Source organism: Podarcis melisellensis (assembly GCF_964234715.1).
Source record: "Podarcis melisellensis genome assembly, chromosome: 1".
NCBI lineage: Eukaryota > Metazoa > Chordata > Lepidosauria > Squamata > Lacertidae > Podarcis > Podarcis melisellensis.
The window spans coordinates 101,162,693-101,188,417 of NC_138528.1; the positions used below are offsets into that span (position 1 = coordinate 101,162,693).

At 40.7% G+C, this 25,725-nt stretch overlaps 2 protein-coding genes across 3 annotated transcripts in view; both read left to right on the forward strand.

The window, feature by feature from the left end:
• EPC2 (enhancer of polycomb homolog 2) overlaps positions 1-10,204 on the forward strand; it is a 53,427-nt gene extending 43,223 nt beyond the window's left edge. The window contains exons 9-14 of one of the 2 annotated variants that reach the window (XM_081928902.1): positions 973-1,118; positions 1,231-1,574; positions 5,914-6,044; positions 7,172-7,328; positions 7,808-8,141; positions 8,946-10,204. In XM_081928902.1, the coding sequence (XP_081785028.1) occupies positions 973-1,118; positions 1,231-1,574; positions 5,914-6,044; positions 7,172-7,328; positions 7,808-8,141; positions 8,946-9,018 (1,185 nt within the window). In that variant the 3' untranslated portion in view covers positions 9,019-10,204. Of the gene's footprint in view, positions 1-972; positions 1,119-1,230; positions 1,575-5,907; positions 6,045-7,171; positions 7,329-7,807; positions 8,142-8,945 lie in introns of both variants that reach the window. The other variant, XM_081928901.1, reaches the window with a different exon arrangement.
• Positions 1-25,725, forward strand: part of KIF5C (kinesin family member 5C) — a 316,620-nt gene that overhangs the window by 232,726 nt on the left and 58,169 nt on the right. The window contains exon 2 of the mRNA XM_081928835.1: positions 16,437-17,075. Within this exon, the coding sequence (XP_081784961.1) occupies positions 16,950-17,075 (126 nt within the window). The 5' untranslated portion in view covers positions 16,437-16,949. The remainder of the gene's footprint in view (positions 1-16,436; positions 17,076-25,725) is intronic.

The window sequence follows — 25,725 nt, forward strand, 5'->3', positions numbered from 1 at the left end:
TGCACTAGTTTAAGTATATGGGACTACATTCCATCAAAATATCTTACACAGTAGCTTGAACCCTGCAAATCTACCGTATTTTTCGCCCTATAGGACGCACTTTCCCCCCTCCAAAAATGAAGGGGAAATGTGTGTGCGTCCTATGGGGCGAATACAGGCTTTTGCTAAAGCCTAGAGAGCGAGAGAGGTCGGTGCGCACCGACCCCTCTCGCTCTCCAGGCTTCAGGAAGCTCTGCGCAACCCTCGGGAGCCCGGCGCGAAGCCGCACTGGGCTCCCGAGGGTTGCGCAGAGCTGCCTGCACTCCCGGGCTGCGCGCAGCTCCGCGCAACCCTCCGGAGCCTAGCGCGGCTTCATGCTGGGCTCCCAAAGGTTGCGCAGAGCTGCCTGCATTCCGAAGCTTGGGGCGCGCTGAAGAGCACGCCCGGGCTTCGCGCAGCTCTCCGCAAGCCTAGGGAGCCACGCCGGCATGGCTCCCTAGGCTTGCGGATAGCAGGCTGTTCTGGGGGATGGGGTCGGGGGAAGCTCAGGCTTCCCCGTGCCAGCCCCGTGCCTGGGGGGGGGGAATAAACTTTTTTTCTTTATCCCCCCCCCAAAAAAAACTGGGTGCGTCCTATGGGGCGGTGCGTCCTATGGGGTGAAAAATACGGTAATCCTGTTACTTGTACACCTAATGTTCGTGTCTTCTTAGCAATTGTCTCACCCTTTCACATACATTGTATGATGTTTGTTTATTCTATTCATATTTGTAAAAGTATTTATATACCATCCCCTCATCAGGGTAGTGTATAGCAGTATAAAAGCATCAAAAGCAATAGAGAGCAATAATTAAAATGAGAAAATTGTTTTATGAAAGTGTTCCGCTTTTTGCAGCCAAAATAATGCCGGGACCTTTACGTAAATAGTTCTATTCAAGTTTCATTTTCCCTTTCCCAAGAATGAAAGCAAAATTATTCTTGTCTTGTCTTCTGCAGGCTCATTTGGACCAAACCAATTATTCTCATGAGAATTCAGAACTGGCAAAATTGGATAAGCTAAGGTATAGGCATTGCCTTACAACACTTACTGTTCCAAGAAGATGTATAGGATTTGCGAGAAGACGAGTTGGCAGGGGTGGAAGGTAAGAGAATTGCTAATTTTGTTGGTAAAATAACATACTGTTGTCTTCCCTTTTCATGGAAGCAAAACTCAAATGTATATTAATATTTTCTTTTCTTCTTCTTTTAAAACAGGGTGTTGATGGACCGGATATCCACAGAACATGATCCCGTCCTGAAACAGATTGACCCAGATATGCTAAACAGTTGCTCAAGCTCTTCCCAAAATGTAGACTTTTCTTCTAATTTTTCACGGACCAATGCTTCCAATAAACATTGTGAAAATAGACTTTCTCTTTCTGAAATACTAAGCAATATCAGATCGTGTCGACTGCAGTGTTTCCAACCACGGCTACTAAACATACAGGACAGTGATAGCGAAGAATGTACCTCAAGGAAACCAGGGCAGGCTGTGAATAATAAAAGAGTTTCTGCGCCATCTGTAGCTTTATTGAACACCAGCAAGAATGGCATATCAGGTAGGCAGAGATTTGCAATGTTGAACTTTAAATGCATATTTATCACCTGGGACCTGGCTGAGGATTCTAGGAGAGAAAATAGTATATGTATTGGGGGTGGGAAGAGAGAGATGTCATTGCAATAAAATAGAATCACAGTGTGCGTGCGTTGCATACTTTTGTACAGATATTTTATTCCTTCATACAGTGGATGTGTAAAGAGCCATGCAGGGCAATGAATGCTGTCCTGGACGCTGCAAGTCTTACGTAGTTCGGCCATCTTGTCCCTGAGATTACACTCCCCACCCACATAGATCATTGACTAATATTTGGTGTAATGGATTTAAACAGAGGACTAACATATGACTTGATTATACTTCTAGCACTAAGGCTGCACACTTAGTCGTGAGTATGCTTTGGTGACACGTATAGAAAAGGTCAGGTTACACAACAGAAGAAATTAGAAGAAATTTATAAAGTCCATTATTTTACTTTTGCATCATGAAAACTGATTCACTATTTACAGCAGTTACAGTACAAGTAGCACATTGATCCTTAATGCAACATGAAAGCCACCTTGTAACACACACACACACACACACACACACAAACACACACACACACACCCTAATGATAATAAGTGAATTGACCTTCATATGCTACATTTCCCATGGACCAAACTTTGCATTGCTGGATTTTAAAGAAGTGTTCGGCATAATTCTTTATTCTTTGTGTGGGACTTAGGAGTTGCCCTTGCTTATTAGTATTGATAACAGTATGTGCACAATGCTGTACAATTTATGCACACCTCCTTTGAGCAACATTAGCTTTTTAATTGTGGTCGAGGCCATTATTACCGTATTGTTCGCTCTATAAGATGCACTTGTTCCCCCTCCAAAAATTAAGGGGAAATGTGTGTGCGTCTTATGGAGTGAATGCAGGCTCCATGGCTTCAGTGAAAGCAACGCGAAGCCTCCGGAGCGCTCCCGCTGTGCTCTGGAGGCTTCGCGTTGCTTTCGCCGAAGCCTGGAGAGAGAGAAGGGTCAGTGCGCACCGATCCCTCTTGCTCTCCTGGCTTCGCTTCGCTGGAGAGGCGCTGTGCAGCTTTCTCTCTGTGCGCAGTGCCCATTCAGTGAAGTGGGAGGAGAAATGGAAGGGGCTCCACTTCTCCTGCCGCTTCGCTGAAGGGGCGCTGCGCAGAGAGGGAGAGATTTTTATTTTTTTTGTTCTCCTCCTCTAAAACTAGGTGCGTCTTATGGTCGGGTGCATCCTATAGAGCGATAAATACGGTAGAACACTCTGTGGCCATAATTACTGGCTAGAAAGCTGTTAGTATGCAGTGGCTTACCACTGTGTGATTTTACCATGACATTGCAAATGTTCATGCAACAAATCAAAATAGGAAAGAGAGAAAGAAATTTAAGAAAAAACTAAGTTGTCTTGGGCAGTCTTCAGAAACTGATATAATGAACTTCCTGACGGCCTGCTTCTCATAGGTCTTAAGTAGCTTTAGTTAAAGTGGAGAAGGGGGAGTCCTAAAAGCTTTTCCAGGAACGCATGTTATACATATTGCCCTGGCTTACCATGAGGCAGCAGCAATAGGCACTTTATCCCAGTAATTGGGTAATATCTTAAGGATCTTGATTCTTAACAGTTACTTCCTATCTCTTCTCAATACCTTCTGTAAGTGGTACAGTGGTACTTCGCAAGACGAAATTAATTCGTTCTGCGAGTTTTTTCGTCTTGCGAATTTTTCGTCTTGCGAAGCACGGATTCCCATAGGAATGCATTGAACGTTTTCGTCTTGCGAAGCAACTCAAAAAACAAAAAATTCTTTCGTCTTGCGAGTTTTTCGGCTTACGAGGCATTCGTCTTGCGAAGTACCACTGTATATGCAAAAATTGTGTGCTTGTTTAACATGCCAGCAGCAACTGATCTCAGAACTGATTCCTGTATGTATAACGGAGTGATGAAGACACACACCTTAGTATCTTAGCTTTTGGGGTTTTTTGGAGAACTGCGACCGCATATTCCTGTTAACCTCTCCACTAATATTTGCTGAAAATGAACCAACTGTAGCAGTACTGTCCTTAACAAGTCAATTGTCAAATTAAAGTGATTGTGCATAGTAGACAAATCATATCTGTACCCTTTGAGAGCAAAATAGTTATTGCACTACAAAATGATTTGCACTTTCAAAAACAAGTTTTACATCAGCAAGAGAAAGTACTCTTGGCATAAGAATATTGATTTCTATAATTATTAGTTATCTAACTCTTGCAATAATCCCTGCAGGCCTTAATGTAGTCCAGAATTACAGAATTACTATTACTATTACTACTGGGTACTGAGACTAAAAGAGTGATAGCTCACTTAAGTATCCCCAGTGGGCTCCTGCCAGTGGGATTTGAAAGCCTGCAGGAGTGGGATTGGCAAAACTCATGATCACAACTGCGCTTCACCAGTTCTTTGTATATCAGATTTGAGTTCGCGTCAAAAATCATCCTTTTAAAGGTTGAGAGCACATGCATGGAAGCCGGATGTGGTTTAACTGCATTACTGTTCAGTAAAAAAGCAACAGTAATCTCTTGTTCCCTTAATAGAATGTTTCCATAATAAATATGGGCAAAAGAATCTATTTCAGTGAAGCTGGGGGTGAAAAGCTATGTTAAGCGTTTTGGTTCTGGTGCTTAGGCACACGATACCTTTTATTCAGCTGTATGCAGAGGCACATGAAATGCTTAGGCATGTTAAATCTTTTATTCAACCATAAGACTAAGGTTCTGATGCTAAATGCCAAACACTTGAAGCTTACACTGAAGAGCTCAAGTAGCATTCCATTCCCAAGTACAAGTCAAAACCATAATTGGGCTGAAATAATTGAAAAACTCCCTACAACTTCTGCTTTTTGCACATCCATTTGTTAGCATCATTTAACCTAGGCCATAACCACTTGAGTATATAGGAGGCATTTAATATTCGAAAGCCTGTTTTCCCCTCTCCTCAACTCCTTGGGGATTTATGTTAGTCTTGGCCTGCTGCAGTGGAAAGGGGCTGCACAGCAGCAGAATGCAGCAAAGGCAAAAGCTGAGTTGCTCGACAAGTTTGAAATTTGGAAATTTTGTTTTTGCTTCATTGACTTTTCCTTTTCTTCATTAATTTGTGAGTTGTACTAGCTTTCAAGAAAACTATGGTGACTTCTGGAATAACATTTATCTAAAATAATACATAGGGTGGGATCCAGTGGGTGGCTATATACCCACTAATGCAAAACATGCATTAGCGGAATAGAGATGGAGGCAATTTTCAGCGATTAATCTGCAGCCTCCCAAATTGCTGCCTTTCCTATACTACCGATGGATGCTTTTCCCATTTGCTTGCACCCATAGCACAAAATATTTTGGGGTGTAGTATAAAATTTCATGAATGCTTTATAAACTTTGTTGTTACTTCAGCTTCAACTTGGTCACTAATTGAACCATGAATTACTCACACTAGGTTGCATTGAATTTGAATAATGAGACAACCACAAGCCATCATAAAACATTGCAAGGCATGCTTTTCATGTTATCATCATAAATTGCAACTAGGAAAGCATGTGCATTCATCCTTTGTAACACTAGTATATTTTAGTCACTTTCATAAATATTAAATGATGATAAACAGTACGGCTATTTTCATCTACAAAGAAGTAATACCTGTGTAGTAACTGCCTTTTAGTGTACGGGATGGGATGCATCAAGTTTTCCCTTTTGTCTTTGGAATCTGTTGACCTGAAACAGCCCTACCTATCATTTTGCTAGCCTTCATTGAGCAACTATGCTAGTGACTCGCTTCATTAGTAAGTCACTTCTAGCAAGATATTTCGAGTTTTCCAAACACAGAGACAAGTCATTCTCAACATTCCAAGGAAAAGGCAACATTTGCTCAGGAAACTCATTGATTCTTGGAATATTACAGAACCTGTTAATTGATGACCACTTGAGAAATTATTTGCAGTACCTGTGAAAGGAGTTCCTTTCTGGTGGCATTTTAAATATTAAGTAACTTACCTCAAATCATAACACATTTTCAAAGGGTTTTCATTAGACAAGGAATTCTTCCATAGCATCTATATTTAGATACTATAAATCACTGTTCAATGTTGTGATCCAGCAGGTAGTCATCAGATGAAACAGAAAGCAGTAAATGGCACAAGATTAAAAGCATTTACTGAAGCTTCTGTACATTGCTTAACTGATTTGTATAAATCTGTTGCTTTTTCTCCTGTTTTCATATTCTTTAAAGTTTGCTATGAGAATTGTGTTCTTCCAGATTCTTTGAGGAAATTTAAGCATAATCTCCTTTTCTGCAGTAACAGGGGGTATTACAGAAGAACAATTTCAAACACATCAACAGCAGTTAGTTCAAATGCAAAGACAGCAACTTGCTCAACTTCAGCAGAAACAGCAGTCTCAGCATTCCTCCCAACAGACGCATCCAAAAGCACAGGTAATAAATATTCTGTTCTGGAAAATGTTTTTCTTCTATTATAAACATGATTCTAACAGCAGTTATCCCTGCTCAGAGAGAGATAGAGAGAGAATAAAACTACCCACCCCCAAAAGGAATTGAGCTGTTTCCTTTAAAGCTGGTTCATGCTGCACTTTTTGTCCATATGGTCATCCCTGAACTGACCTTCCTCTAGGTCAGGGATAGCCAAAATAGTGCCCTTCAGATGCTGTTGGAATCTTTCATGGGGCTGGGGCTGATGGGAACTGGAGTCCAACAACTTCTGGAGGGCACCTAATTGGTTATCCCTGCTCTAGGTATACATGCACATATACACACAGACAAATGTATTGTTTGAACTGGACAGTCACATACGTAGACAACAAAAACAAAAACAAGTTCTGCCAATGTCATGATGGCTGTCTATATCAAAAGTATGGGTCAGCTTTACTGTTGTTCTGCTTGTAGGTTTAGGTAGCAGAAATACCTACTTAAAGGAAACAGATTATTTTAAAATGTGATTCAGCAAACAGGATCATTTGAAATCAGTAAAAATTGGACTAAGAAATGCTTAGTTGATTTCACCCCTCATATTTTTTTGTTCCTGTGAATGAGTTTTTAAGAACATTTTTATATTTTAAATAATAAGTGACTCACATACACTCAAAATAAGTAAGCCCACCCATATTTTTTGTATGGAAATTATTACACTTTTGCTGAAAATTATTTGGAATTGTGAATTCTTAAGAATAATCTCATGCAGAACACTGCACATTATCATTGAAGCCACAACCACCCCACCACCTAATGTCTTCTGTAGCTCTTGGCAAGCAGTATCTGATGTAGCAGGAACTGCTACTGTTTGGGGTGTGGAGGTGTTGACATCCAAGGGAACTCTTTATAGTTTCAGAACGGATCAACAGAATTTTGAGCTAATAGAGGTATAGGGTGAAAGGCAAAGATTTATGGTCTCTTGACTCTGGGGTATGATATTGAAAGGTGGTAACACTGAGTTGGAATCATATTTTGACTTTCCCTGCCTGTTATGAGACGCACACTGAGCTAATGCACCAGCATCTCCTTATTAGTCCGTAATTAACAATAATTGTTTTGTGCTAATTCCCTAGGGCTCAAGCACCTCTGACTGTATGTCAAAAACGCTTGACTCGGCCAGCGCCCATTTTGCTGCATCTGCAGTGGTGAGTGCACCTGCTCCCAGTCGCAGTGAGGTGACAAAGGAACAGAGTGCCAGCCACAATATAAATGGTGTTGTTCAGCCCACAGGTATGGATTTCTTTTTTGTTCTTCAATCAAGTAAGATTTGCAACAAACTGCTTGATGCTTATTTTTAGTGAAATCAAATGATGGTTTGGAAACAAACCTAGGAAATAAATGAGAATTTGTTCATTTGAGAGTAAATTTGTTTTATCAAATGGGCAAGGTCATACTTTCACTGTGTGTTTTCTTTCAGCCACACGTTAGAGAAGTGAGTTGCTGCCTATGTGTGCCCACTAGTGCTTTGATTCTTCTTACTCTCTGCACTCAACTGTGCAAGCCCTTTCAAAGCAGTTTGGCAGATCTTATCCTCAGCTTAAACCTCCTTTACTATTTTAAATTTTTACAGGCTTTGGAGGGTTAAGCAAAAGAGTTCTGGTGTTTAGTTCTAGATTAGCTTCACAATGACCTCAATTTTCTTGAACATGTTATTGTTTATTCCTGGAAATCTTACTGTATATGTGTGTTTGTGTGTTTGTTTTGAACAGCAACGTCAAAAACTCTGTACTCCACCAACATGGCTCTGTCATCTAGCCCAGGGATCTCAACTGTACAACTTGTAAGGACAGTTGGCCACACCACCACAAACCACTTAATCCCAGCATTGTGCACAAACAGCCCTCAAACGCTTCCCATGAACAATTCTTGTCTCACCAACGCAGTGCACCTCAATAATGTCAGTGTTGTTTCTCCAGTCAATGTACATATCAATACAAGGACTTCAGCACCATCGCCAACTGCCTTAAAACTTGCCACAGTTGCTGCCAGTATGGACAGAGTGCCAAAGGTGACTCCTAGTAGCGCCATCAGCAGCATAGCAAGGTGAGTATATATAAACAGAGAAAGAGACAGACAGACAGACAATGATTCAGACCAGGATTTTAACGTGACCACCTCTGCTTTTTATTTTTAACATAAAATTGAATTGATCCCAGATCACATCCTACAAAAGTATAATTTTAATTATATTCTGAGCTAATTTGTTCTGGCTTTGATGGTCACGGGGAGGTGAAGGGAGCTATGAACTCCACCCCCAGTGACTGTAAAGTTTATTCAGTCAACACTCCACCTTCTGAAGTTTCAGGAAAAATCTGAAAATCTACACATTACCATTCGTGCCTTTTATTTTCCCTTTCAGTAGTTTTCTGTAAACTGAATTCTGTTTTCAGTTTCACATTGTATGCTCCTGGAACTGAATGTACCCACCATCCTGATTTTCAGTTAAATAATCACCTATAATCAGAAGAAAACTTTTTTTGAAATGTTACTGTGGGAGAAACTTAGACTGCTTGGTGAAAATATTGAGGCTGCAATCTTATGTCCATTTATCTCTGATAAGTCCTATTTCTGTGACTTCTGAGTAAACCTGGATAGAATTGTACTGTGAGTTTTCATGTGATAAGATTCATTTCAACTAAATAGAACTTTGACGAACTTTTAAATAACATCCAATAGGTAAGTTTTTCATTTTAAAAATCTGGAAAATAAACAGTAAGATTTTCAGTTAATTTAATTTGTGTTTATGTTTATTATTTATCCACAACAAATGTGGAAAAAACACTTAAGATAATTAATTTGCCAAATATTGAGAAATTAACTATTTCCCTTTTATAAACACATTTTCAGAGAGAACCATGAACCAGAACGATTGGGGTTGAATGGAATAGCAGAGACGACAGTAGCAATGGAGGTGACATAACCTCAAAGCAGTGGCTCAACCTGTGCTAATGGTGTAGTCATTTATATTCCAGCTGAATGCAAAACAACACCCTGTGGATCACAGGGAATTAAAATGGACCTAAATGGACTATCATATCGTATATTAAGTCGATATATAATGTACATTTTGTAAAATTGGGAAAATCACTACCTTGTAAAATAGTTTATTTGTATCATCAATATTATTTCTGTTACTTGAATAGTAGATATTCATCATCATGCTTTTGCACTTGAATTTGCAACTGAATGGATTTAAAAATAATTCTTTAATGGGATCATGAGCATGAAATGGGATCCTGCATCACTTGTTTTAACTATTTATTTTGCCATGTTTACATTTTGTATCTTGTAAAAATAAATCCAACTTTGTGTCTAAAAAAAAAAAGTTAAAAGATTCATAGCTAGGAAAAATTCTTGTAATTTTTTTCTAAAGAAAATGTAAAGTTTTCACTTGGTTCATTTTGTTTCACAATTTTAGATGGACTTTTTGGTAAATACTTTAGTGGCATTTCACTGTCAAATATGAAGTTCAAGGCAAAATAGTATTTTCTATTACTGTGCAGGGGAAAGGGATGGATCGATACATGCAAATTTAATGTAGTAACCCACTTTTCCATATATTTTGAATGTATATTTCTATTTATAATACCAGTTTATAAAAAATAATTACACAGAAAACCTGACTAGTAAAAAATTATGCATCTAGCACATATTAAACTGTGCAGATATGAAGAAAATTTTCAACTGATTATATTTTATCTGAAGTCTGCATAATTTAACCGGCTTTTAACTGTAACACACCACATAAATGATATTTTACCAGGTATGTATTGCATTATATATCATTGCAATAATTATTGGATGTCTAGATATCGAGCCATCCCAGGTGATGGGGGAGGGGGGAGGGTTGTGGCAGATTGTCTTTCAATTTTGGAGAGTTTTCCTGTGGCTACAAGGCAAGTAACGGGTTGGAAAAAGTCTGACTGTAAGCGTTGGACACCTTCGTAGTGTAGTGTTTTAGTGACTTTTTTTATACGGTTCTTGTAAATTAGATACGTGTAGTGGTGTTTCAGAATGTTTGTTTATGCACTAGTTCAGACAACTTTCCCTGTTACTTGTTCTTGATAAGTGAAAACTGCAGGGAAATAAAAATACATATCAAAACATGGGCACCTTGCATACGTATTTATTTCACAATGCGGAGAACAGTTTGCATATCATATCCCGAGGTTGAGCATGTACACTTGCACCTCCATCCAGCAACACATAGAAGCTTCTCGAGGCGCATGACTGGCTGGATCATGGAGTGCATGTGCAGAAGGTTGCTGCATGGAGCTGGATCTCTGCATCCAGCACTCAAGGCTGCACGTGTGAATCCCAACATTGGACCGGTACCGTGTAGACATCATTGAACAAATAGTGCTGTAAAAGTCAACTTGGTAGACTGTGGTAAACACTGGGCATGTGCAGAACTGTGTGGGCAACACACGGCAGCATGTGCCAATCTCTTCATTGGGGCTTGAATCTGTTTAAAGGGGCAAGTTTTCCTTCATCTGTATCGATGTACATTAGTGCATATTGCACAAGTAATCCCTACCTCATAGCTGTAACTTATGCTGCACCTGCTTTTGCAGAATCATCTAAATAGAAATTTACTACTCGAATTATGTATGTGGCAAAGAAAACGACAAAATGCTTCTCTAATTTTAATTGTTTCTGAATTTATATTTTTGAAGTGAGACTGAACATATTTAAAGCAACAAGTGACATCTGAATTAGGCTGCCTTTAGGTTTTATTATATTATATTACATGGTTTTATGTTGTGCCTCTTTTTTAAAAAAAAGTATAAATCATGTGTGTATACCATGTTATTAATATACTTCCATCAGTTATTATATAAAGAATCGTTATCTGTTCTAAAGTAAAATGCATTGAGCCTCTTTGCTTCTTTGCTGCCAGAGTTTTCAGATAGTCTAAAAGTAGGAGAGAGCCAGAGGACATTCCCCCTCTTGGCAACTAATGAACTCCTGGAGTTTTTAAAACATTGCAGAGAAGGAAAGAAAAGGATTTGAATGGCTTTTTCTCAGAAGAATTTTCAACATATATGTTATCCTTCCTCATGCTTTGTGAAGATTTGGTTGTGAAAAAAGGTAAGAAGTTAATGAATAGGTGACTCATGCTTGATGGCTCCATACATACTATTGAGCCAGTCTAAATATTGGATATCGGGTATAGGATATTGTTTGTTAGCAAAATATAGGGAGTCAGTTAAATTGTCCTGAAGAACCTACAGAAGTACTGAACGTGGCTCCTCATGTCTTCCAAATAAAACTGAACATCTAACCGCAGTTCAAGCCATGAAAAACTGGTATATTGAGGTCTGCTTTTCCTTCATTTTATCAGTCTGAAGAATCACTGCTAAAGAAAGAACCAACAATTCAAATATATCTGGAATTTTGGTTAATACTCTGTGGGCAAAGGGAGAAATGATGGCACATAAGTCCAACTTCAAGGTGCTTTTCTGGTAACCATCCTGTTTAGTAGCAGGATTTGCATCACTTTCAAATCATACGCTCTATTTCGCAACTTCAGGGGAGAATGCCAACTGTTATGTAGACAACGTGGCAGCACCTGTACACAGGTACCTGCAGATTAGGGGAACATTGAGGTTTGCAGAAACAGAAAAAAGGCAAAAACTAAGGGGCGGGGGATGGCATGGAGTGCTGAGCAACTGAATGAAAACAATTGGCAACCAGGTGGAAGGGAAATTGAATGAAGCAGTTGAAAAGGAAGACTGGAAAAAGACCTACATGGTGATAAAAGACAGAGTACAAAGAAAACTCCTTGCCTGGGTTGTTCATTTCCTAGTTTTCACTGACCAAGCTATTTTTAGATGCTCCCAGGGATGCAAGAGCATAAATTAATGGAGAAATCCAATATTTTAATTAGACCGGGCACCAATATGTTTGTACCACACACACACAAAAAAAACAAAAACAAAAGGTGGTATGAAGGAAGATTATTTTTCTAAATTTTAAATGTATTAAACTTTTCTTTTAAAAAATAATAATCCTACTAATGCCAATTCCAAAGCAGATGCATTTGGGAGTTGGGAAGGGTTCCCATTGATACGTTGTTTGCAACAATTGGGCAGTGTTGTGCAGAAGTATTAGATTTCTGTTGCATGTGCTTAAGTTGAGGTTGGAGTTAACTGGGTGAGTTCAGTAATCTGCAGTCTATGCTGCAGATTGGACTGATACGCAACAACCCTGCAGTGTAATTCAATCAATTCCTGTTACTGGTTGAAGGTCTGTGCTGAGAGAGTAGCTCAGCCCTGCAATATAGTCAGTCGTTAATACATCAGATAAAAAGTAAGGGTGGTTTGGATTCCCTGTTGAACAACCCCTATGGCTTTCATGTTGCAGCAAAGGACATTCAAATTTGGCCCCTCGTTCTCCCCAGCCAAGCACTCAACTGTATGCAGAAGTTTCATGCTCTTTCTTACTTCCATGCAGACAGGTTGTGCTTTTTAGAAAATGATAGCAGAGAGACTCCTGTTAATATGCTTTCATTTTATTCAGCCACTTCTTCCACAGAGTCAGGTAACGTGCACACCAAGGGTGGTACTCTGCAACATTTGAGGAGGGGCTCTGCTCATACATTTTATTAGTACCAAGAAGACTGCTGCCACTGTAAGAGAAGAAATGTCTCGCGCTGCTCAGAGTTTGAGTAGGGAAATTTGCCAGTTAGAATTGCCAATTAGCACAGCAGTACCTAAGATGTGGAGCCAACAGCTGAGTGACTTGGGTTCATGTACTAGTACTAGTTAGTGGATTACAAAATGTTGGTATGTGTTCCAAACCTCTAACTTTGTCCCACCATGCTAAAGGGCTTTTAATTTGCAAATTTATATTCAGGAAGGACCCTGAATATGTAATAGTCACTTTTTGAGCAGCCTTTGTTTTACTTCCAGACTTTTAGGCACTTGATCACCCAAATTCACCATTAGTTGGAATGTTGTCATTGCTGCATTGAAACCTTTCTACTGATTTTATGCAGCCGGTAAAAAGGCTAAGAGTGAGCTCAAGTGGGAAGAATAAACCTAGAGGGGAGTGAAGTCAGGAATGCAATTCAATATTCTGGGGATTAATTAGCAAATGAACCAGAAAACATTGAGGTTATTTAAAGTAATCCCTCAGAATGCTGTTTTTTGTTCTTTAATGTTTATAAATTATTAAGGAACACGTGGTCCAGGTCAAAATGTAATGGATTGACTGTTTGCCTTTGAGCAGAAACAAAACATTGACTACCACTATGTTAAGAACTGTGACAACTTGCCTGCCTCAATGTATGTGTACTTATCAATCTACAAATCACCTTTCATATTGATAGCCATCCTTTAGTGGCAATCAAACTATACTAATAACAACAATACATTCTGTAATTTAATATTATAAACTACGGTATTCATTCTGGTCAAAACAGCTCTGTGATCTGTGGAGTAACAACCACTTGTCATATGACAAACTTGTCTACATAGAAAACGTTTTATGCAAGACATGACACTTTCGTGTTGACACTGTTGCACTGCATTATCGCCATGTGATGGTTTTGCAACACAATCTGGCAAGAAGCCACAGCTAACTTCTTCCCAGGGATTTGATACATAGTTTTTATAAAACATTACAATGGTTGCCTGGATCGTCTGTGCACAGGTTGTTTGTTGTTTTCTCCATAAAACTTCCTGCATTAATACTATGTAGCAGATATCGGACAAAGATGCTAAACAAATGAAGAAAATATTCCTGGTTTGAGCTAGAATGAAGCCCTAGGACCTAGTTTCAAGTCTCAGATTTCTCTAGAATACAATATATGAATTCAGATTGTAAATGAATAGATACGGCTAAGTTCTATTTGAGTATATTTTTCCAGGTATCAATAGTCCTTTAGAAGTAAGTTGGAATACTGTATAGCTTTCAAAATCTGTCTATCCCATTCTGGGGATCCTAAAACATCTACTCTTTAGGCTTATATGGTGGGTTACTTCGTCACAGTTAAAAGATTTTAGGCAGCACTCATCTTTAAGCACTCAGCTTTACACTTTCCTGTGTAATAGATTTCCCAATCTACCCATTGGCTAGATTGTTTTTCTGTGCAGCTTGGGGTGATGGAAATTAGGGCACCAATCTAAGAATATGGAGTGCCTTTCCTCCAGCAATTAGTAGCTACAGATAGTCTGCTCATCTAGAACTTGCAAGGAGGACTTATTGCTCAATGGATAATTCTTTCAAACCTGATGAATACTGGGAATTATTATGAAGTACAATGTTTAAATTATTAGTGAAAAGGTATAAAGTCTCGTCTTCATGAAAACAAGGCTGCAGAAAGCACAATATAAGGAGGTGACCTAAGAATAAAGGATCAGATATATAAATATGAATCCTCCATAGATAATGGAAATAACTATCTGAACAGCTCATATATATATATGGCTGAAAATGATGTAAGACATTTATAGTTTGAACTTATGCAGATATACGCAGAAATAAACCTTGCTAAGTTCAATGTAAGCATGTATACCCTGATCCATTCATTTGGTACTTTTTCAAGAAGGTTACTATACTTTATATTAAGCTAGCATCCTGAGCACAAAGCAAGAACCATAGAAATTATTTTTTCATGCTAGGCTCCTGCTTTGTGCTCAGGATGGCAGCTTAATATAAGGTCTTACAAAACGCCCCAGTTCTAAACACATTTTTGGGTCTCATTGATCATAATGGAACAAATATTTGTTGGAAGGTATTTGGGTTAACGGCTAGTCAGATCAACCTTGGTGTGCACTGTGCAATCCAAAAGGATTGGGCGTATGAGTTGTTGCACAGGGGCAACCTGACAATTTATGTACTGCATTGATTCAATAATATAGAACAGTGTATACAATATGAGTTTGGTGCATGCTTATCTGAGCTCATTGGTGGGAAGGCTGAATAACAATGAAATAATCTTGAGTGCAGTGGGAACACAGCAGAGGAGAGGCAACATTAAGTAGCAGCCTTCTCAACACTAACAGAACCAGGTAATATACTTCACATAAATATTGCCTATCAATTACTACTAAAGCTCAGAAAGGCCTCACAAAGGAGGCACAGATCTATAATAGGAGTGCACTGATCATTAAACACTGTAACATGAATGGGAAATACCAACATAAAGCAAAGGACAGTGAGCAAAAACTATTTTTTTAAAACTACATGTGCACTGAAGCCTGGAACCACCATAAAATTATGATTTGCTTGAGCTGGTGCAAGCAACATTATCTTGGAAACATGTTCCATTAACTTTTTCTAAGTAGCAGTGAAATAGTGCTTTGCTGACAAAGCAAGAATCCATGAAGCTGCGAGAAAAGCAAAAGGGAAGCAACCCTATTGGAAAGACTTGTGAGGAGGAAAGTCAAATATTTAATTATTAATATACATATTTTAAATTTTGTAATATTCAGAGGGTTCCTGAGAAGTCATGGATAGTTGGGTACCCGTCTGATTGAAAGGATTACCAGAGTAATGTACCCAACACCACCCAATGAGCCAGTGATGGAGAGCAGGAATTTTAAGTTAAGTAAATTAAAATGAGAAGAGGCAACATCAGGAAGATCTCAGAAAGGGATAATAATAATCATCATCAGTGCTTTTTTCTGGGGGTACGGGGGATACGCACACCCCTAAACTTTTTGTGAATCTAAGTTTGGCCTCATTGAAGGGCAATATTTCAGTATGAGTAGGAAAATGAGAATACCCCTAAACATTTTTTTTTAGAAAAAAGCAATAATAATACAGTAATATCATCTTTGTTTCAAGCAAGGCACTCTAAAACTAGTATGGTTAAGATACTACGTATATGCAGATATTGGGAATGTGGGATGGGATTGTGTACGAGATTTGAGGAAGAACTGCAACCTTCTTTTTTAGGCAGGAGGCGTCTGATTTTCAGTCTGACGGGTGATTTCAGGCTTTATACATGCTAACATTGTGCCATTCTGCTTGTTAATTGGAAATATATTTTCTATTTGTATTAGTTAGAAGTCCTTCAGGTGCCAAAATATGGCAAAACGTTAGGAGAAGGGGAGAGAGTTCGTGGTGGGGAGAGAGGAAAACCACCTCTCCTCCCATTCCTTCTCGCCTAGTCTCTCCGGTCCCCCGCTCTCCCCACCTGTCGTTACAAGAACTACAACTCCCAGGATGCGCCAGGAACTTCTCCCCCTCCAAAGCCCGTGAGCTTTGGGAGGGGTTGATGTAATGCAGTGAAGTCACAAAGCCCTTGAGGGTGGGGGGAGAGAGAGAGGGAGAGGGAGAAGGTGGTTTGCTGGCGGGGATGCAGGATGGTGGCGGTGGCGGCGGCAGCAGCAGCAGCAGCAGCAGCAGAGCTTGCAAAGCTAGCAAGCGGCTCCGGCGTTTGAGTGGGCAGGAAGTGGGGCGGCGTGGAGAGCAAAGGACCCGGCTTCATTATTATTTTTTTATATAAAAAGGCTTCGAATGACCATATGCATTCCTGTAGTTGGATGTTTTTCTTTCACGGCACCGGCTGCCCCCCTCTGAAGAAACCCTCGAGGGGCTGAGGCTGGCGCCCCCCACCCCACCCCTCACCTCAGGCCATTCCCGCCCTTTTATTTCTTCTCCTGCCTAAGTTGCTGGCGCTCGCCCGCCGTCGTGTGAGGCAACCGGGCATGCCTCGTTGCCGCCGCCGCCGCCTCTCCTGACCGGGCCGGGCTCCTTCCCCTGCAGCTTGAACATCACCACCACCCCCGCCTCCCCCCCCCCAAAAAGAAACGAGAAGCCGGGGAGGGGGGCAAAGGAGCGGGCCGCCCTCGCCACGCGCCGTAGGTCAAGGCGCCGCCACCTCCTCCCCGCGCCGAGATGGCGGACCCAGCCGAATGCAGCATCAAAGTGATGTGCCGGTTCCGGCCCCTCAACGAAGCCGAGATCCTCCGCGGGGACAAATTCATCCCCAAATTCAAAGGCGAGGAGACGGTCGTGGTCGGGGTAAGCTTCCTCGTCGTCGCCTTGCTTGGGGTGGCTTTTCTGTTGTTGTTTTGGTGAGGGTGGCGGGCGAGGGAGTTGCCTTCATTTTGCCCCCCTTCGCCTCAGGACCTTCCCTCGCCTCCTGCAGCAACGTGCAGAGAGAGAGAGAGAGAGAGAGACCCGCCAATTTCCTCCCGCTCGGCAACATTGCTGGGCCCCCTGCCTGGCGTGCCTTCGCACTGCATTGTTGTGCTCCTTCTTCCTCCGCCCATTGTTCCCAACCTTGGCTGCTGTTCTGGAGCGACGGGGCGCTCGCGTTTCTGTGTGGCTTTCCCATCCAGGCTCTTTGCATTCACCTTGAGCTCCTGGTGCGGGGATGAGGTTGGGAAACCCCTTCCAGTCACTTGCCGTGGGAGGAGAGGTCGCGCCTCGCCTGGGTGTCTTCCTCCCTTACTCCTCAGACTTGGAGATCAGCTTGGGGGTCCCAAAGGAGAATGCCTCTTCTTCATCTCTTTAGCTGGAATAGATACCCAAAGGGTGTGGGTAGGTTTTGTTGGGGGGGGGGTGTCACGTAATATAGGTGTTTGGTGGTAGCATTCTCCCCCCCCCTCCTTTGGGGGATGCAACGTTTCAAGCCATCTCATGTGCTTGAGCATAAGGGGATGGCATAGCCAAGTGTCTTGCGGTAACCTTTTCGAAAGCCTGACATTTATTGCGGCGTGAGTCTTTTGTGGGCTCAGAGCCCACGTTGGCAGATGCATGGCATAGTTGCCTTCAGTTGACAGATAGGCATAAATAGGTCTAGAGAAAGTAACTGCGAATGGTGGTGCAGAAAAGGCATGAAATGCAAGCATTTATTTATTTAATGTTTTACTCCCTTGTCTAGCTTTGTTGAAGTGTCCATTTCTTGTTTTATCGTCCTTTGCTCCTATAGGCCAGATACTGCATTTAATTCCTACATCTGCCAAACGTTAGTGCCCTGCAACAAAACACCCTCCTTCAACCCTTTTTGGATGCTTTCTGCAGGGGAAAACCAGGTACTGCTTGGCTGAGTTCCTTGTTTTCATAGCCGCAGCAGAGGGCAATGGTGGGGAACTGAATAGAGTCAACCCCAATTGACTCTTCCAGCTGCCTCCCTTCCCTCCTTGCTGCTGCAGCCTTCCAATCCCCAGCATTGATCAAGCTGATGTCATCTGGATCACTGGGCATGCTCACATGCTCCCTCCTGATGCCTTTGACTGATTGACAGGTGGCAAGAAATTGCTGAGAGAATTACAGAGGTGGAGGAATTCCCACCCCCTCTGCCAACCCAGCTTGTGTTTTCATGCATTTTTGCAGCCCTGAGTTAAAAGCATGCCAAGCTGCAGTCTCTGCAGACGAGAGCAAAATTTATGTATTCCATCCAAAGATGCTCAATCCTTGCCTGCTGTGTTCATTTCCTGCTCTTCTTGCTGCATTATGGGGAGGGAGAGAGAGAGAGAGAGAACCTTCACTTAACAAGAGTTCCTTTCCTTATCACTTACAGGATCATATTGGCCTTGGCTGAGACGTTTGCTCTTCCTTTGTCCTAGATGTGCTGGTGTGGGTGGGGGAGAGGATGCCTATATATCTGACCTCAACTCCAGAGGTATCTGGCCTTCAGGGCAATTTGTGGTAATTTTCTCCTTGCAATATGAATTACCTAATAGTCTTGTAATATGAATCTATGGCAACCTTCCACCTGAATTCCCCTGAATAATGGCAACCTTCTGCCTCCATGCTTTCAGCTTGTCTGCCCATTATTGGAGTTCCTGGTGGTTTGCAGCTGTGGACCCCAGTGAACTGAGTGTGCACCACAGAATATACCAGAGAGTCCTCGACAGATAGGTGGACTCTTCAGTGGACAAAGTCAGTGTGGAAAGCATTTTATTAAAGGAGTTGAAAGCTACATTTCTAAAACATTGGTGGGCAGCTTCTTCAACAACCTTTGGTTTTGTTACCCTTGTATCCTCCCTCCTTTACCTCTGGACCACAAAGCGACATTTGAGTCTCACAATAACTTTGAGAAGGTAGGGATGGCTGAGAGAAGGTGACTGTCAAAGACAGATTATGTTCAGATGTGAGAGAAGTACTTGAACTCTGAGACTGTTGTAAGGGATTGGTGCTTCTATCATAACAGGTTTGTGAGTGTGTAGGGCAGGGGTCCCAGGAACAATCCCCTGGCATGTGTAATTGTTAGCTGAATTCTGATTTTAACATTTTTATGTTTTTTATTGTATGGTTGTTGTCATTGGAACATTCTGTGGCAACATTAATTGCGTGTTGTCTAAAGAAGTGCTTTGTTTTTCTTGTCTTTAAAAATGTAAACATTCCTATAAGATTTGATAAATGGACAATATATTTTTTTTTTAAGAAGAGGAGTTAAAAAACCCACCAACTATCAGTTGATAAAGCAAAAGGAAATCTGTCTGGTTATTTGATCTTTACTGGTTATTTGATATCTACTTCTCTTTATTCTGCAATGAGAATTTACCCCCGACTCTGAAATGGTTGTTTTGAATTGTCAGTACACCCACACCCAGTTTTCAGAGTTACATCAGAGCTGGACTAGGAAACTTTAGTAATGAATTAAGCACTAGCCAACTCCGTTCATTTCTACTTCTGGTCTATCAACCACAACAAAATGGCAATAGATATTTGTATGTGGGTGTAATATTTATGTTGTCGGGGAAATGGTTATAGGGCTTTGTTCTAACGAATGATTATTCTAATAGGCTTACTTCAGTACTCTGCTAGATAATTTTTACTTGAATTAGTGAGCAATTAGCCAAACAATAATTACAGTGTTTGTAGGTGTCGTTATGTTTTGCTATTTATGCTTGGTAGTTCTGGATGCAGCAGTGATATTATTAATTGCATTTGGTTTTGCCCTTGGATACTTAAAAGTTCTATCACTAAGTATAAAATAAAAAACTTTGCTCAATTTGTTTGTTTTTAAAAATGGTTTGTAACTAGAACACATTGGTACAGCTTTGCTTTCATTTTTAAAGAGCACAATGATGAATTTGACAATATATTTTTATAGGGTGGTATTCAATGTAGCACGATAAGTGGGATATGTGTGCAGGGAACAAGATCTGCTTGTGTAATGGGTCTTTCCTCTGTTTGCCCCCAAATCTGTTCTGGGGGTTCCTCCAGCCCTCCAGGTCAGATTTAGGGAGTGCAGGAAGAACTCTTGGGGGAGGAGAGGAGGGAAAAGTCCTATCACACAAGCAGACCTTGTTCTTCACACAGAACAACTTAGTTGGACCCTGCCCATACAAATTAACATATCCCTTATTTTTAGCTTGTTGAAAGAAGCTGTACCAATGTGTTCTAGTTACAAACCATCTCTTTTGAAGCTATTTTTAGTTGCCTAAAACCAAATATAAATAAGCTTGGTGGAATCCACTGGAAATCTCTACCCTCCCAATCCTTTCTTGTTGTGTAATTTCCATTTGTTTCAGGACAGCTTTCACTACTTTCTTGCTCTCCTGGCTTCTATGGCTCTTTTAGGGGGGTTGTGTGGGTGGAGATCCCTGGCTATGTGTAGTTGGGGGAGACATTGCCAACCACAGCCTGCTTCACGTGTTTGCCAGTAAAGCTGTCTCGAGGCAAGTGGAGGAAACCAACAGTGATTTGATGCTTCTTCCTCTGCAAACTTTGCAGGTGGTAATATTTTCTGGGTTCTTCATCACCACAGACTGAACTCCTCATATTTGCACCAGAATCAAGCAAAGCTGATTCAACATAAATTTAGCTTGCTGAATATCTTTCCTTCCTTCTTGCCAGGCTGTATGTGATATTGTGGAATTAGCTTACTTCATAACAGAAATGATCTATAATAACTCAGTAAGTGATTGCAAATTTTAGCACCTTTAAATTACTTAGTTGCAACTACATTTGCTACATGAATAACTCATGAACTTATCAACTTATGCCAATGTGGTGGCATTAGCTTGACAACAAAAACTTTTCATATTCCTGTGTTCAAAATGTGAAGGGTTAGAGACATTTCGGATTGTGTGTAGTCAGCAGTTAGTTTTTGGGTGGTCTTGCTGACAAACCCCAAAATCATAGCCAGCAACTTCCCACGCTGGTTTTCCCCTCAGGAAAGACTGGGAGATGAGGGTGTACACATTTTTGTGCTGCCCTGTCTGAAGCTACTGTGGGCGTCTTTAGACTGAGGCAACCAATGTTTCCTCACCTACTTTGTTTATTCTCCTCTCCTTGGGCATGCAGTTTCCAGCCTTTCTCCCAGCTCTGAAGCTGGAGAGGATTGCCACACAACTACCTTCAAAGCGGAAAGGTTGGCCAGGCCACTTATCACACTCCCTTATGGACAGGCCACGCTCACCATGCTAAGTGGATTTATTGCATCTCACGTAAATCTGCAAGATTTAATAGCTGCTGGTGTTTTTCAGGGGGAACGTCTTGCCAAACTCTCTATGTCCTGCCTGCCTCATTTTACAGCTAGGAAAACTGTTCCACCACTTCACCAAATTGCTGTCTTAAAAAAAAAAATAATTGTAACAGTGATTGCAGCCAATTGTTAACTTGCAATCAAAGGCATGCTTTACTCTGGCTTGCAAATGAATATTCTGCACAAATGTAGGTTGTACGATGGCCCTCCTGTAATTGCTGAGGTCTCCTTTCTCTCTCTGCTGAATACTGCAGTGATTAGTTGGACTAATTACTCTGTTGTTAGCGCAACAGCTGATAGTTTCTGCTTTTTCCAGTATTTCTTGTCATTCCACAGCAGTAAGCATGCTTTAGTCCAGTGCTGTGCTGGTTCTGTGTCCTGACACAGGGTGGGATAGAACCCATCACACCCATTTGCACATGGACTTTAAAACTGAAAGGAAACAGCAACATTTGTGTATTTTTAAAAAAACAAACAAACAAACTTCAGCAAACCATTTGTGCCTCTGCAGTGCTGGCAGTGTTGAGGTTTGGAAAGCAGTACAAACCTTAGCTGTTCAATAGACTCCTCTGGTGGGCTATGAAGTGCATGCTTTTTAATCAGTTCTTTTCAATCCAGATCTGCTGCCTGTTGCATCCTGTTGGTTTAAAGTCAATAAAAAAAGAATGCACCCCAGGGATCTTGGATCACCACGACAGGCCTTTTGTTTGCATGAGCAAACAGAAGCATGTTTTGGCCAAAGTAAAGCACTTTTCCAGTCCTATTTATCTCAGTGGGAGAGATTTAAGTATCTATTGGATAGTCCTGCTGAAATCAATGTGATTTAGAAGTACTTTTATTTTACTTGTGCCTTAAATCTAGCATCATTATAAAAGAATCTAGATAAAGGCATTTTGCTCAGGGATTGAGAAGAACGTTCTCAAATAAAGAAGGATAACTTTGTGACAGCCTTCCATTGTATGCTTCCTAGAAAGAACAGTTGTCACAACAATTCATGTTCCAGTGTCAGGAATAAATTTCAGAAGTTTGTTTTGGTATTAAATCTATGCTTAGCAACTTAAACATAACAATTTAATTAGTCAAATAAAACCCAACTCTTAATACAGTAAGTTGTAAAGCTGTTCTGCTCATTAGCAGAACTTTATTGTTTATTCTGCTTGATTTCTTACACTGTTTAGCATGAAAATAGTTTGAATGGTGCTTTTAACAGTGTGTGTTTTTTTAAAAAAATTAAAATATATTTGAATGAGTAAGCATATTTTTCATCCTGGATGTTCAAAGCAGATAACCATAGATTTGGGGTAAAATTCAAGTGGACTTCCTTGTGCCCCTCCCCACCAAAAATTCTGGCAGCATGGGGGAGGGTGAGAAGAAGGGGAAGCCCTTTTGTACAATAAGTCAGTCCCACTCACATATGGATGATGTTGGTGTCACCCTTAAATCATACCATTAAAATTATATAAAATCCTGTAGAACAACTAAAATATAATAAACTCCAAAATCAAGTTAGTCAGCACCTTTATTGGGACCAACTGAAATGCCATCCAAAATGGAAGGTCCACACCAAACTATGGCAAGTTCTTAAAGAAATGGGAGTGCCTGATCACCTCATCTGTCTCCTGAGAAAATCTCTATGTGGGACAATAAGCTACAGTTAGAACTGGATATGGAACAACTGATTGGTTCAGAATTGGGAAAGGAGTACGACAAGGCTGTATATGGTCTCCCTACTTATTTAATTATATGCAGAAGTCATCATGCGAAAGGCTGGACTGGATGAATCCCAAATCAGAAATAAGATTGCTGGAAGAAATGTCAACAACCTCAGATATGCAGATGACACAACATTGATGGCAGAAAGTGAGGAGGAATTAACCTTTTAATGAAGGTGAAAGAGGAGAGTGCAAAATATGGTCTGAAGCTCAAAAAAAAAAAAAAAAACCAACAACAAACTGAAGATCATGGCCACTGGTCCCATCACCTTCTGGCAAATAGAAGGGGAAGAAATGGAGTCAGTGAGAGATTTTACTTTCTTGGGCTCCGTGATCACTGCAGATGGTGACAGTAGCCAAGAAATTAAAAGACACCTGCTTCTTGGGAGAAAAGCAATGACAAACCTAGACAGCATCTTAGGTCCGTATAGTTAAAGTTATGGTTTTCCCAGTAGTGATGTATGGAAGTGAGAGCTGGACCATAAAGAAGGCTGATCGCTGAAGAATTGATGCTTTTGAATTATGGTGCTGGAGGAGACTCTTGAGAGTTCCGTGGACTGCAAGAAGATCAAACCTATCCATTCTTAAGGAAATCAGCCCTGAGTGCTCACTGGAAGGACAGATCCTGAAGCTGAGGCTCCAATACTTTGGCCGCCTCATGAGAAGAGAAGACTTCCTGGAAAAGACCCTGATGTTGGGAAAGATGGAGGGCACAAGAAGAAGCGGACGAAAGAGGACGAGATGGTTGGACAGTGTTCTCGAAGCTACCAGCACGAGTTTGACCAAACTGCAGGAGGCATTGGAAGACAGAAGTGCCTGGCGTGCTCTGGTCCATGGGGTCATGAAGAGTCTGACATGACTAAATGACTAAACAACAACAACAACAGCCTTGTGCCCCAGAGAGGTCACCTCGTTGCTTCTATTGCAGCAGTTTGTCTTCTCCCCCAGTGACTTGGAGGCGCACTCCATTGTCTGTTGAGACTGACGGATGCCAACAGATTTATCCATTACTGTGTAAAATAACAGTCTATGAAAAGACAAATGGTTGTGAAACCATCATGAAAACAACACTGGTAGCCCAATACACCCCTGAATTATTCAGTTTTATAAAATAATGAAATGCCTAAACTTTGTACCATGACATTTTGTTGCCATGATATAAGCTTGATATATATGATGCACCTGCATTTACCCAGTACCACAAATGCTTTGGGTTAAATTTTGTCCTTTTGCTCTGTGTCAAGTTATCCTACATTGTTAAATGCTGCTTCGATGCATGGTCATTTTTGAAAAGTGGAGGGAAGAGCAGCACTAAGAAAAAAGAGCTTGGTCTTGCAAAAAAGGCATAAAAGGGTAATCCCCTGCTCCCATCCCTAAGTAATTGGACAGATATACATTTTATTTCCATTGGTACAAGAATTTGGAGCAGATACAAAAAGAAGAAGACCATAATGGAGCATGAGAACAATATTTCAGAAGAATCTGCTGAGATGGTTGATTATTGAGAAGTGTGACATTTGTTTTGTGTGCTTTTATCAAAGTTATAAACAATTCCTCAAATTACATTTGACCGCTGTAACTGGTAACTACATCTATTATAAATTATTGGTCTCTTAATGTCGGAAAATGAACAAAAATTCCCATCCTGGATATGATGTTTTAAAATGAAGCAAATTTTATTTACATAATATCATATTTTTGCTTTATCAGTTTTGTTGAGTGTTGCTTTGCCTGTGCAAAGACCCAGCTAGGTAAGATATAACATGGAAAGTACTCTGCAGCTTAATCATATAATTTTTCAGGTAGGGATTTATTTGTCTGCAAGACTGAAGTTTTTCCTTTCCCCTTTTCATTCTTTCTAGTTTGCTGCATCCTTTTGGCATCACCAGAGGTCCCACCTTCATCAGACTGGCTTTGTGTCAGGATTATTTGTCAAGTCATTCTGATTATACAGCGTTCATTAGAAGCAACTAGATCTCTTGTGGTCCAGAAACACTAGCCAACATCTTTACTTGGAACACTAGAGGCAAAATCTGGATCTTGGTTATAAGTGGGAGGATAATTAGTCATTTTAGACAGCCCATGTGAACAAAGTACAATTAATGATAAAAATTTCTGAGGTTTGCTGCATTTGATTCAGGTTCACATTCAGAAGAATTTGAGGCCCTTCCAAGACGCATCAGTGAGCACTTGGTAGAGCTATGGGGAAGCCTATGACCTTGACCACATAGCTGTAAAACCCGCAAGTCCTGATTCTTGCTCTTTGGCTGATGTCTTGCACGTCTGGGAAGGCAGGGCCCTGGCTAACTCCACCAAAAAGGCTACTGTTACTGCTGAAGTTGCCTAGAATATATTTAATATGCTTTATGGCTGAAGTTCCTGAACTGCAACTCCCACCAGCCGCAGCTAGCATGACAAATGATCAGGGACGATGGGATGTTGATTAAGAATGCTAGAATCTGGCTCATTAACGGCCATGCTCATCAAATAAATAAATAAAGCAAGTTCCATTTAATGT